We start from the raw sequence: 13832 nt of genomic DNA, 5'->3' as shown, positions 1-13832 counted from the left end.
GAGTCCTCAGGTACATGCTCTGAGGACCGAGTGGGAACTCTATGACCTGGGTTCGCCTTTGTGAGGCATGAGTATAGCCCAAATAAAAAGATGCCACAAAGTTTATATTTAAAACAACTTGCTAAATGTCAGATTATTTGCACATTTAAGGTACCATGAGTTTATGAAGTCTAGGATGGTGTGGAATTGGTTCTTTTCGTCTTATATTTTTGCTTGAATCTAAACTCTGGAAATCACTTGATGTATGAGAAAGCTGTTATGAGCGCATCTTTCGAACATCACAAGTATTGAAAACACAGTAACCTATGTTTCCTTTCTAGACCATGTTTGTAGTTTCTTTTGAAATCACTTTTTAAAAATGTGGTTTGTTAAATTATAACCATTGTTTCCCAAACTTCAATCACTTAAGTATTATATATAAGTATTATTTCTTAATATTATCTTTAAATTTTAAAATATTGTAAAAACAAACTAATCTCTACTCCAAGAGGAAAACCGGCATCAATTTACCATGAATAAAGGGTAACAACAAAATAAAATTAAAACAACAAATGTTATTAAATTCTAACTAGATACTAATGTCTGCTAAGGCGTTGAATCCAAGAAGCCTGCTGTGTGTTGCAGTGAGAGAGATGTTACCCAGCACCAAAATGGGGCTCTCTCTGTGGGATTATGAGAAGAATGAAAGAGAATTGTAAAGGGAATGACATTCTCACTGTGATTCTGCATTATTTAGCTCTGTGTTGTATACCACCTAAAATCCTCCTGTGTGCTACCAACGGTGTGGGTCCGGAACACTGAACTTGTACTAAGAGAATCAGAAGGTAACTTCTCCCAGCAACTCTTATTATTTTATGGCTTTGAGGAGTTCTGCACCTAATTTCTTAGAGAACTCGTTTGTTTTTTGATAACGTTATAAAGATTGTTCAAGAAGTTATGACTTAATAATATAGGAAGCACAATTTGATTCCATTAGCAAAAATCTACATCTCTGCTGGTTTTGCAAGTTATCTTCATTAATGATTTTCTTTTGTTTTTAGAGAAAAGATTCCAAACAAGGAATACATAAGGAATACGAATTTAAAATTTGATATCCAGAAAACAGTGGACCCATTACATATAACTCATGTTACTGGGCATATTTATTAAGCAGAAGAAATAGTCCGGAGGGGTAAAGTCATTGAACTACCATGTTTGTTTGAACCTGTATATGTAGGCATGCCTGCAACTGTAAAATCTTGCTAGCTAGAACTTTTTGCTGCACTCCCTTTTTAGGAGAATGAGGCAAAAGGAAGACAATAAGCTTGTAATGTCAGGGATTTATTTAAAACCGGAAACTCCAGTTCACTTCAGTTTTCTGCCTCTAACAAAACTGCAGAGAAATTATATATATTCTGAGAGCTGCCCCAAGATATACCACATGATCCTGACTCATCAAAATAAAACTGTTTGGCATTTTGTACTTTTGAGCCAGGAGAGTGAAGTGGTTCAGTGTGGAAAGATTTTTCTGAACTAACTGTTAAAACAAGAGGAGTTCTCTTGTAAATAGCCAATTAACCAAGAAGTTGGAGCATTCTGGTTAATTGTGATTTTGCTATATATTGATACTTAATAGCTCTCTTACCAGTTTGGTTCACTTTGGTTTTCCTTTATCATTGAATTATTGAATTATGGTGTTTGGTGTTTTGGATCAGTCAGCAAAGACACTTGAAAACTCACCAGCTGTTTAATTTGTTTTTTTTGCTTTTGTTTTGTTTTTTTCTATTTTTGGATAATGGGATGTTTACATATTAATGTAAAAACTGAAAACAGGTATAAATAATGTTTTATGTATAGAAATGCTTTTTTTTTCATTATTTGGTATCTGCATCGCTGAGTGTTTATATAACTTCTCTGCCCTTTCGTGTTGTTGCCAAAGAAACTGAATTTGGAATGAAAAATTTTTACCGTGAGTATAAAGTTTTTAAGCTCATTAGGCTTCTAATGTGTATGATAGTAATACCGCACTGTTACTTCTAAGAGCAGTTCCGCATTTATCTAATCATAATGAGTTTTGTCATGGAGGCTGAGAATTAGTTGTCCTCTTGTTATGAAGGAGGAAACTGAGGTAATCAGATGTTAATGACTTATGTAGGGTTACAGAGCTAAGCACATACAACTCCTAATCCCTTAGCCTTGGGGCCCTGCCTCCCCAGAGTGGGGACTGATGAAGATAACTAGGGTTGCACTCAGGAAATAGATCTGTTCTTGGTAAAATCAGGGAATTGGGAACTTAATGAACTCAGGCCTGCTAGTGTCAAATATAGGTGTGTATTAAGGTGACTCTGAAATACTGCTTTTTTATTAAGGTGTTCCAAAAGTAATTACAATATTTGCTTACAATATTTGCTTGGTCTGTATTTGAAATGTATTTATACCTAGCCCATTTCCCAAAAACAGTTGAAGCACCCCATACCAAAAAAAGACAAATACAACAGCAGTAACTATGAACAGAAAGGAAGAAACACAAGATCAGTGAAAATGGAAGGTGAACATGTTGCTGTTACCAAGTGTGAAATTTGACTTTTGAACTTCCTGGAAATCGTGGCTAGGAGGGAAACAAGTTTCCCTTCGCTAGCTCTGTCTGTAAGAGTATACCAGTTCCTCAGGGAAGACATCTTCCTGAAGGATTTTGGTAAAGAGGTTCACGCTTGGGGGTCCTGTGAAATGCTAAAATGAACAAAATCCTCAATGGTTTTAGCCGTTTGCATATTAATGATTGTGCCTTGATCCTTGACTTGTACCAGCTTTCAGAGGCGTTCATTTAAGGAGTTTCAGCGTGGTTAATAGAGGATTTTGTTGGCATGAGGAAGAATTCTTCTCCTAAGCTAAAAATAGGTACGTGTTAAAGCTTGAAAATCCATTTGAGACAAATGCCTAGAGACATAGACCTTTACCTAATTCTGTCATTTTATAATTCATATAAAGTTAATGTGCTGCCCCTGGATTAGCACATTTATTTTGTATTAAATGTGGTCTTTTTCACAGTGGAATCTAGTCTGGAGAAATGACTGGTTCCATTTCTGTTAGGCGGTGTCCGGATTTGTCAAGGCTCCACAGACCAGGTTTGTCATATGAGCTTTAACCTCCGTGTCATGTAAGTGCTTCCTGTTGAGTTTAGCCACCCACCAAAATGGGAGTTGCTTGGCTTTATTCCCAAAGTTTTACAAAGTAACCTATGGGGCTCCACTCTGAGCTGTTGGATTTCCAAGAGACACAGCAAAATGTGTGTGCGTGTGCGTGCACACTTGTAATGTTATTTTAACAGACTTTTAGTTTATTTTAAAAGAGCTGTCATGAAGTATATAGTAAAACAACAAATAAATTGCACTTGACCTTGAATAAAGCAGTGGTTAGGGGCACCAACCCCTCCCCAGTGCAGTCAAAAATCCATGTGTAACTACTTTTCTAATAGCCTACAGCTGATCAGAAGCCTTACTGATAACATAAGCAGTCAATTAACACATATTTTATATGTTCTATATATTATAATACTCTATTCTTATAGTAAAAATCTTAAGATCATAAAGAAGAGAAAATACATTTATAGTACTGTAATTCTAAAAAAGTCCACATGTCAGAGTGCCTGGGTGGCTCAGTTGGTTGAGGTTCCAACTCTTGATCTCAACTCAGCTTGATCTCAGGGCTGTGAGTTCAAGCCCTGCATTGGGCTCGGTGTTGGACATGCAGCCTACTTAAAAGTCCACATGTAAATGGCCCCACACAGCTGAAACTTGTATTGTTCAAGTATCAAGTGTATTTCAAAGGCAGCCACCATTCAGATCAAATTGAACACTTAACCTTTACCACAAATTATAGGTAATTCTTCAGGGCTGCCATCTTTGTCTGTGGTCAAGCCTTCTTTGTATTTTCCTACTTTATCATCTCTAAGGAAATGCTGTAGTAAAATCAACCTGATTTTTTAATTTTGATTGGCTTTAGTAATATGCTACTTAAAAGTTAAACACCTTCAACTCCAAGGGTTATGAATCAGCTTGTGTGTAAAGGCTGTGTTGGCTGAGAATTTACCTCTTATCGGTTAGGGTTATAAATGTCTGATCATCTTCATCAATGTTCTGAGGCTGCTGTTGAATGCTGGCTTATTTTAGCATATTTCAGCTCATATTTCTGAGCGGTGAACTTTTCAAAGAGAAGCAGTGTCTGTGGCTGCCACTCTTGTAACATCTTCTTTGAGTGGCCAAGTTTTCTGGGTTACTCAATTTCACAAGATGAAGTCACAGTGTTGAACATACTGTTGAATGCACTCAGTGGTTGGAAGCCACGTGGCTTGTATCCTCCTTGCTTGTGAACAGGGAGTGCAGTTGACATGTGTGTACATGTTTTCTTCTGCATTGGCAGTGCCCGTATATAATAAGTAGTCTTAGCACAATTGGAGGCTGTAGGAAACTCCAGGAGAGAACAGGCTTAATTTTCAAAGAGTTCCTGAAATCAGTACCCTAGCCTTATGAATTGTTCCTGCTATTTCCTTGGTAACAAATGGTATTTTCAGCCCCACCTCACCCACAGTTCATATTTGCCCCTTTTCCCTGCATCCCACAGCACAGCAGTGCAAGTGTCACTGAACGGAAGCATATTCAGGCTCCATCTCAGAGTAGGAAACAGGACTCCAAACTTTTGTTTCCCATTTGGTCCTGGCAGCCCTCTGCAGCTCTGCCTTCAGAGTTTGCCTCCTTAGTGCCAGTGCTTTTCTGTGAGGCTTCGGCTCTCCATGACCTTGCCAACAATATTTGGCCTTCTACTTGGAATTCTTCCAGTACCTGGGACTAATGATAAGAATTCTTAGCACCTTTTGTGGGCCAGGGCTAGGTCCTCCTACATGGTTAATCCTTAGGGCAGCCTGGGGGATGGGAGGCACTATCTCATATTGGCTTGAGGAAACAGACTTACATTCAAACCTGAGATTCAGGCTTAAGTGATTCAAAAGTTGGTGTTCATTTTTCTGTGCTGCAGAATCTCATAAAGAATACTCCTCGTATGTTACTGACAACCACTGGGCCTTTACTGTTCTAGCAGCAGTGAGAACAGACAAAGCTGACATGGAGGGAAACAGTACTGTGTACAATAAGGATGTCATCCTTACAGAAAGCCTTTCTGTAAGCTTTCTTTTTATAGACGGAGTACCCGAGGCCTAAAGAGGTTAAGTCACTTGACCTCAGTCAATCTTGCCACCAATCTTGGTGGCACCAAGATTTCAGTCCAGATCAGTCTTACTCAGAACTCATGCATGCTCTTAAGCACCATGTAATATTAAGCTAGACAACATAGAAATATGTGGAAATACATAAGGAATATATGTTGGAATGTATATCCAAGTAATCTACATTTTAAAAGTTTTATATAAGTAATCTCTATACCCAACATGAGGCTCGAACTCATGGCCTTGAGATCAAGAGTCACGTGCTCTATGGACTGAGCCAGCCAGGCACCCCTCTGCATTACCTTTTTAATAAAAGGGATTGGTCAGTGCTAACTTCTGCAATGTGGCTATCCAAGACTGAGCAAAATGGTTTCCTGAAATTCCTGTATGTAGAACAGTGACATGGGGACATGTGGATGCAAGGGGTATGGTGAAACTTAAATGAGCCTTAGGTTTTAGGGCAAGAGCTATACAGTCTTTTCTTTGTATTAAGTCTAATGATTCTTAACATAGAATGTTAAAGCTTCACTGGTGATTCATTTGTTACAAACATTTACTTTTTCTAATTGAAGGACAGAATTGGTTCTCTGATATAAAGTAATTTTATGGAAATTCTGCTTTAAGTGATTCTTGTATCTGAAAACACTAAACAAAAAAAATAGAACATAACTATTTACAATATTGAATAGTGATTATAAACTTGGACTCAGATTCTCTGGCTCTCTTCTACTGGCATTGTGACCTCAGCAAGTCACATAACCTCTCTGCCTCCCATTTCCTCATCTGTAAAATGGGGATAATAGTACCTTGGGCAAAGTGTTGCTGTATTAAATGAGTCCATATATAGAGAGTACTTAGAACAGCACCTGGCACACTTGAGTGCTAGGACAGCATAGTATGTCTTGTTGTGGTCCGTCTTGTTGGTGTTGCTATTACTTTCAAGGTAATAAGTCTTTTATGTTGCAAATGTCCCTAAATATAGGTCGTTGTACAAAGTTTTTCAGAGATCGGCAGCTAAGAGAGGATCCTGTTGAAATGTCTAGCAGGCATGTTGCCTGCCCTGGCAAGCTCTTGTGTGCAGATCTCTGGGCAGGGCAGTGGGGATGCATTCAAGGACAGGAGAAGGGAATGGAGACACATGCTTGCCAAGTGCTGCTGTACATCAGGTGCTTTTGGTATAGAAGGTTATGTGAACCTAACAATATCCATCTGAGGTAAGTGACTAGGATCAGTTGTTTGTTGTCACACAGTCTGGAAATGGTAGACTGTGCTTTCCAGGACCCCACAGCCTCCCAGGTACTGGAGTGCTGTCAAAAGGGGAAGGTGCCTCTGGGAATGTCATGTTGTCCAATGTGGCCCTAGCACTGTGGCCCCATCATTGTTTGCTTTGAATGCTCTGATCTAGTGGGTACTCTTGAATGGTGGCCACCCTCGTGCCCACCACTTTGTAGGGGCCTCCACGAGTGTGCATGTGCGTGAGGTCTGTGCATTGATGGGAAGCAAGGGGTGGCAGGATGCAGCCAGCAGCCTCTAAACCATAATATAGAAATAGCATATAGGTGCTGGGGATGTGATGCTCAGGGCACTCTTAAAAAGTGCAAATGCAACATGGCTCTTAAAGGATTAGTCTGATACAAAATTCCGTCCTCTGCTCCCCACCCCCCAGAAAAATCCCACATGAACCAGGAAGTGCCACTCTAACTAACTGACAAAGTCAAAGCACAGAAGCAAATTTTGCAAAATTGGAAAATAGAGATGCTGACAAACCAGAGATTCCAGGCAGGTCTAAATTAGAAATTGGCTGAGGGGGAGAAAAAGTGATGAGGCCCCTAATGGATTCCAATGAGAATTCTTTAATTCACAGTCCTAATAGACCAGCAGTAGGCAAGGGACCTTGGGGATGAATATGCGCTCACCAAGTGAGGGGGTGGCTCAGTTCTGTTCACTAGAAACAGATGCGTGGGTGAGGTTTAAAGCTAGCAAGCTAGTTGGGACAGGGTGCCTACTTTACCCTCAGCCCTAGACAATCCTCTTCCTTCTTGTGTTTTACCTTCATCCCATCTTCTGGACCTTCTGCTGGGTCTGTGAACCGAGACTGATCACCTGGCCCTCAGCACTGTATGGATCAGGGCCCTTGGTAGGAAAGGACTCTGGCCACACTGCCGATGCGTATGGCTGCTGCTACTTCTGCTGGCGTGGTGTCTGAAGGAGGACAGAGCAGAGGCTGATTGCAACTTTGGTTTGAAGGTGGTCTTCCCAAAGATCCCCCTTGATGTGATGCTTTCATCTATTTGTCTGCCTTTGGCTTTAAAATCTTAAAACCCTAACTTGATTGTGTTTATGTTTGTGTCATATTTGTGGTCTGGCACATGAATATTGGACAGGGTCTCACAAATATTTAGAATCTGAGAATTCTAGAGGAGAAAGGAACCTTGGAGGTCAGCCATTCCAGTTGCCTGACTTGGCTTTGTTCTGGTGTCTGTCTTGAGAAGCAATGACCCTGCAGGTGGGAAGGAAAGATAGGCAAGAAGAGGACAGCAAATACTATATTTTTTGTTCCAAGACAGGAAAAAAAAAAAACACTAAAGGGCTTTTGTGAAAATCTGAGTGGCCAAGAAAAGCTATAGTACTTATAGTAAGCGGACCTCATTTCACCTGCTGTCAACCTTGAGAAGTGACAAGCCCTGTATCCCTGCAAGATCATCAGGACCCAGCCAGATCAGTGCACTGGACAGAAGTGCCTGTGGGCACAGAAGTGCCACAGCTTTTATCCTTGAGGATCAGAGCAGCCTCAGGACATGCACCAGGTCTTTCTCCCACTGCCTCCTGGGCCAGGGAGGAAGCACAAGTGAGAAAATGTATAGGAAAACTCTTTATACACTTTGGATTAAGTTCATCCAAAGGCAGGGTGTGGAGGGCATGGTATTCTCTGGTCTGCCGTGCCCTCTCTGTACCTCCTCCATAGAAAACACAAGCCCTCCAGCTCTCCTCCTGACCCCTGTGCTAGGTGATACTTGCCATGGCCAGCATGGCCCAGACTTACAGTCCCTTCCTTCTAGAGACAACCTGTACATCATTTGTTCTCTTCAGTGAGGAGTTATTTTGATTTAGACAAATTCAAAAGCGGGGAGTTTTCATAGTGTGTGTCTCTGCCACTGCTGCTCTTTTGTTCAGGTGGTAGTGAGAATCTGCTCAGTGCTACTTCTGGGCATTGTGCATCCCAGCGCCCAAGAATGCTTTCCTGTCCTGAAATGATAAGGATTCAGCATCTTTCCCAAGCTCTGGAGGCTCGCTTTCTGCTAATTAGCAACTCATGGCCAGCTTGCAACATTATGGAAAATAGGCACATTTTATCATGTAAAAACTATAGCTCTGGGCATCATTTAACTGTATGACACTCAGGTGATATCTGCTTTTGGAAAAGTTCTGTAAATGTATTTGTGTTTTTGAAAGTCTTAAAGTAACAGGAGTATCTGGTGAATATGTAGCTTCAGCTCCCTCAGTGCACCAAGCTTCACTGTGCCTTCCTGTAAACATTGCTAATCCCCCTCCCCCACCCCCAAATCAGATCATCAGCATGTTGGCTGAAGTCTGGTCTTGGTTTTATTTTTATTTTTTTAAATTTTTTTTTTTTTACATTTATTTATTTTTGAGACAGAGAGAGACAGAGCATGAACGGGGGAGGGTCAGAGAGAGGGAGACACAGAATCTGAAACAGGCTCCAGGCTCTGAGCTGTCAGCACAGAGCCCGACGCAGGGCTCGAACTCACGGACCGCAAGATCATGACCTGAGCCGAAGTCGGCCGCTTAACCGACTGAGCCACCCAGGTGCCCCTGGTCTTGGTTTTAATGGTCTTTGCTGTCAGTGGATTTTTTTTTTTAAGTTTATTTATTTATTTTGACAGAGAACAAGTGGGGGGGGGGGGAGGGGGAAGGGACAGAGAGAGAGAGGAGGACAGAGGATCTGAAGCAGACTCTGCTGAGTGCAGACAGCCTGATGCAGGGCTGGAATTCCGGAACTGTGAGATCATGACCTGGGCTGAAGTTGGATCTTTAACCAACTGAGCCTGCCAGGCCCCCATAATATACTGCCTTCTGCGGGCGCACTGTCAATGAATGTTAAAGCGGTGTTCAAAACTCACCACACATGTCTTTGCTAATAAGTTTTGCTAATTAACGTTCTAAAAGATATGCTTTTGCACAAAAGTATAAATCTATAAGGGAGAAACAGATACATTCTCTGGAATTAGTTCAATGGAGATGGGAATGGGAAGGGCTTATGAAGGTTATGAGTTGCATTCTTTTGCTGTCCTGTGTGTTGGGTGTGCATGCATGCACATCCGGTGCCATGGACCTGCCTGAGGACTTGCCCTCACTTAGTCCAGTCAGCCTAAAGCTTGGCCTTTTCATTTGGTTTCCTTTTCTAATTGATGTACCCTAGCCTGAAAAGTTCTCAGAGTTAAACATGAGCTCTATACCATTGCATCCTTTACCATGGACAGTGGGATTGCTAATGCTATTCAATTCTTTGGAGCAGGGGACCTGCCTATGACCAGGACTGCCATGGCTATGTCTCCATGTGGCCATTGTTGAAATAAACCCAGTGAAGTCTTTTTCACTGGCTCCTTCATTTTCACTTGACCAGATCCCTCTGGTTTTATTTCCTGAACCCAAATATAGCCCCCTGCATTTGATGGGTGTGGCCGACAGGAGCTGCCTTTCTGCCACCTTTCCTTTCCTCTTGAGGTAAGAGGAGTTCTGGGGCATGCATGAAGCTACCTGTATGAGCTTAGCAGACAGGCCTGCTCTGAATAACTTCTCTCTTAATTACCAGTTGTAGGAGTTTAGGCAAGTAACTCAACCTTTCTGTATCTCTTCATCCGTGAAATGTGGTGGCCAGGAGGATTAAATGAGATGAAGTTTGTGTGATGCTTATCCCTGTGTCTGGTACATAGTGTCCAGTAAATGGTAGCCACGGTTATTAGCTGCCCAAGTCCAATCAGTACACTTTCAGCCTGCATCTCCCTGTCCTCCCTGCTACTTGGGTCCTTTTGATGATCTGTGTTCTTGTATTTTCAACTTTCTTTCCCTTAGCATAGAAATGAGTTGGGCTCACTTGTTTTAAAACCTCTTCCCCTCAACCCTGCATCTTTTCTGGTCCCATCCTAAATCCCTTGTCCCTTCATTCCTGGTGTCTCTCACCTCCTCATTCCTCAGCCCGCTGCACTCTGGAACCTGCTCCTCAACCCAGTGAACTAACTCTCGCCAAGGTCACCAGTGCTGTCTCACCTGACTGCCACAATGACTGCAGGCCTTCGCCGACATTCTCCCCATAGCAGCGTGCTGTTCCCCACTCAAGGTAGGTCTCTGCCCTCTGGGGCTCCCTGCCCAGTGCCCCAGCAAGGGCCGAGGGCACTGTTCTTCAGACTGGAACCAGGCCCTTGGCCCAAGCCACGAATCAGACCAGGACACATTACGAGTGAAAGTGTTTAATAGTTAAATTATTTAAATAGACTTTTCAATTTCCATGGGAAATCATAATCCTATCTGTTTTTGCAAGAGCAGGAATAAAAAGAGTGCACACCCTTGGAGGGAATGAAGAGCTAGCACTGCATGGTGTCGCCAGTCACTGCTGGGATAGGAGGGATGGGCCCCCGAGAGGCCAAGGAGACCGTAACCAATGGGGGGAACCACCGGAGGAACTCAGCACGCACACGTTACTCAGGTTGGAAGCAAAATTAAAACCTAGCACCACTGGTGGGTGCTATGGAGGGGCCGGGGACTTGAGAATGCCACCATGGAGAAAGCCAGTCCCCCCAACAGATGCAAGAGGGGCAATGCAGAACTCAAAGGACAGAGCAGCAGAAGCGTGGACAGACTTGAGCTGGCAGTTTTAGGTCCGTAAACTTTGCTTCTCAGAGCTGTGTTCAAATTGGGGTGAGAGATGGTGTGTGGAAAGGGGAGCTCACTTCGGCAGCACATATACTAAAGAAAAAAGGGGAGGCCGGTGCTAGTGTCCAGTGAGAGGTGGTGCAGATGGGGATCAAAATAACATTTTGCAGTTGGCATATAGCTGCTGCCCTACCTCCTTCAAGCTCGTGTTAGAGGTGAGAATAATTCTGCCCTGAGAAGCAACAAAAAGATGTGGGCACAGGACCCAAGGATTCTGTTTGAATATATCCCTATGATAATATATCATTTTTCAGTTTTAAGCCCGTTTCCATTTTATACCCTCAGAGGATATAACAAATATAATTTTTTCCAATATATTTCACTTCCACCTCCCAAAAAACCAAAAACCAGACAAAACAAAATTTCTGCTAGCTTTGCCCTTTGGACGCTGAAGCTAGCTAGGCTCTATCCTTTTCTCTGGTCTGCAGATGAAGAGCAAAGCCACCACCCTCCCTGAACCCGAGGGCTGCACATTACCCCCAAGTCTGAGGCACTATCTCTGGGCGAGCCACCTGCATGGTAGCCAACTGAGAAAGGTAGGCAAGTAAGGCTTCCCACCACCACCGCCCCCTCCCCTCCCCCTGCCAGCTGAGCACCTGCGGCCATCCCTGAGCACTCACAGCTGCCTCTCTGCAGGCAGCAAATGGTTGGCATCTCAGGGAGAAGAGGGGACAGGGGCCGGGCTGTCTGTTGCAGGCTAAGGCTGCTTCCCTTGGTTCCACCTGAGCCTGAGATGGGAAGGCAGTTTTTGTTTTATTATCCATTTGCATTTTACTTAAGGGAAGTGATGTGTTAGAGGGGGTAATGTATGCATGCACCTTCCCATTTAATCTGAATGTAGGGCACCCCAAAAGGACACGCTCACTGCTCTGGTTGGACCTGGGAAAACCCAAAACTGCCTAATCTGAAGTGAAGTGAGGGCAACAGGCATCCTGCATGTGACCAGTTCCACGGCATAAACACACACACATCTACACCAGTACATACGCTGACACACGTACAGTACAAACGCTGTGCACAGCTGTTTTCTAATATAGTTTACAAAATATAGAATTTGGTATATTTGTTAGATCTCCAAGGTTTTCAATAATACAAAATAAAAAATACAAAAAAGACAAGTTGGGATCCTTGCCCTCCCCCCAACCACCAGTGGCATCTTTGTTTGCTTGTGGGTCTCTCATACGCATACAACTAGCATAGTCTAAAGAAGGGCACAGAAAGTTGTTTTATTTAATAAATATTTTCTTTTTCTCAGAACCACCCCTCCTTGCCTCGCGTCTTCTCGCCTCCCCCTCACAATTTGTTCTGTTCCCCTCCAAGAGACGTCCACCTGTGTAGGTGAGGAGGAGGGCTGCGGAGAAGGCCGCAGTCCCTCCAGAGCCAGCACTCCTGCCAGCAAGCCCCTCCATGGGGCAGGGGCCGTGGCCTCTGTCAGGGGTTTAAAGGCTCACACAGGGAAGTGGACCCCTGGGGCCGCTGGGTTACCCTGGGCCAGAGTTGGGCCGCTGACCGACCCACCCACCCGAGGCTGAGGCCTCCCCCTCAGCTCTGTCGTTGCACACTCGGCTGCCACACACCGTAAGCACTCAGCAGCTCCTTTCCACCTGCGCAGCAGCATCCGTTAGAAAACTCGGGATTCGGATCGCGCCTAGCAGAGTCTTCTACGGAGGAAACATCTTTGGTCAGCTTGGTGCTCGCAGGACGCTGGCACCCTGGGGCCTGGGACGGAGGCTGCGGCCTGCCCACAAAGGCAGAAGCTGCTTCTGGAGTCAAAGTGGAGAATCTCACCGGCGCAGCCACGTGGGCTAGAGCGCAGGCTTCCACCTGCCCCCCCTCCGGCACACAAAGAAGCCATTTCCGTTTCTCTGGAGGCCAGGCTGCCTGGCATCACTGGCTGGCAGCTGCTAACTGAGCGGGGGCCCACCGTTGAGGAAGTAGGTCATCATCTCTCCTTTGCCCTTGACCTTGACCACACCCCTGCACTCCAGCTGGTATGTGTTGGCAGCCAGCACCTGGTACATGTCTGTGGTGACCTGAGGAGACAAAGAAGGGGAGCGGATAGGCCATTGTTGAGCCAAACCGTGACTCTGTTGTCAGGCAGCTCTGTCCCCAACACACAAGGGTGGGTGGCACCTCCCTGGCAGGGGCTCTCACGGACTGACAGCTGCTCGCCCCTAGACTTGACTGTTGGAAACAAGAAGGATGACAGCACCTACTTTGTGCCAGGCAGTGTGGCCTGTGGTCCCTGAACTGCCTGTCATTGTCCACAGCGAGAGAGGTGCAGAAGCTGAGCAGAACTACTTAGGGCATCCACAGCATTCTGACGCTGCCCCACTGATACGAAGCATGGGCCCAGCGTGTCCACCCAAGTCTCGCTCCAGGACAGATCAGCGATGTTCCTGGAAATTGGTTTTTCACACCACAGATCGAGAGCCACTATTTATCTCACTGAATCTATAAGGTAAATACTGTTATCTCAGCCTCAGGAAACCTAAATCACTTGCCTGAGGCTACATAGCTAACAAATGGCAGAGTGTGGATTCAGTTCTGTATCCTAGTGCCCATCTCTGCTTTAGCTTTTGGAACAAAGGGGAACTCACCAGTGGCTTCAGTAATCACTGCACTATTGTAGGGCTGATGTGAGCAGCAATACAGATGAATGCCTCATGCAGTGACCCAAAAG

General features: G+C 44.2%; 2 protein-coding genes and 1 long non-coding RNA gene across 8 annotated transcripts in view; 2 read left to right on the top strand and 1 right to left on the bottom strand.

Moving 5' to 3' along the window:
* SEC22A (SEC22 homolog A, vesicle trafficking protein) overlaps positions 1 to 5809 on the top strand; it is an 86752-nt gene extending 80943 nt beyond the window's left edge. For all 4 annotated transcript variants that reach the window (XM_058731165.1, XM_058731164.1, XM_058731162.1 and 1 more), the window contains one exon: positions 4 to 5809. The gene's annotated coding sequence lies outside the window, so the exon portion shown is untranslated. The remainder of the gene's footprint in view (positions 1 to 3) is intronic.
* A 3012-nt stretch (positions 5810 to 8821) lies between these two features.
* LOC131512442 (uncharacterized) lies at positions 8822 to 11409 on the top strand. Of its 2 annotated transcripts, XR_009262135.1 has the most exons (3): positions 8822 to 9943; positions 10415 to 10556; positions 10763 to 11409. It is a non-coding gene; the product is annotated as an uncharacterized LOC131512442 (long non-coding RNA). The 2 variants fall into 2 exon arrangements; XR_009262134.1 differs by lacking the exon at positions 8822 to 9943 and having other exon boundaries at positions 9954 to 10556.
* ADCY5 (adenylate cyclase 5) overlaps positions 10671 to 13832 on the bottom strand; it is a 147935-nt gene continuing 144773 nt past the window's right edge. For both annotated transcript variants that reach the window (XM_058731160.1, XM_058731161.1), the window contains exon 21: positions 10671 to 13182. In XM_058731160.1, coding sequence (XP_058587143.1) covers positions 13054 to 13182 — 129 coding nt within the window. In that variant the 3' untranslated portion in view covers positions 10671 to 13053. The remainder of the gene's footprint in view (positions 13183 to 13832) is intronic.

The sequence above is a fragment of the Neofelis nebulosa genome, chromosome 5, assembly GCF_028018385.1.
Source record: "Neofelis nebulosa isolate mNeoNeb1 chromosome 5, mNeoNeb1.pri, whole genome shotgun sequence".
Classification (NCBI taxonomy): domain Eukaryota; kingdom Metazoa; phylum Chordata; class Mammalia; order Carnivora; family Felidae; genus Neofelis; species Neofelis nebulosa.
This window is presented reverse-complemented; position numbering and strand designations above follow the sequence as displayed.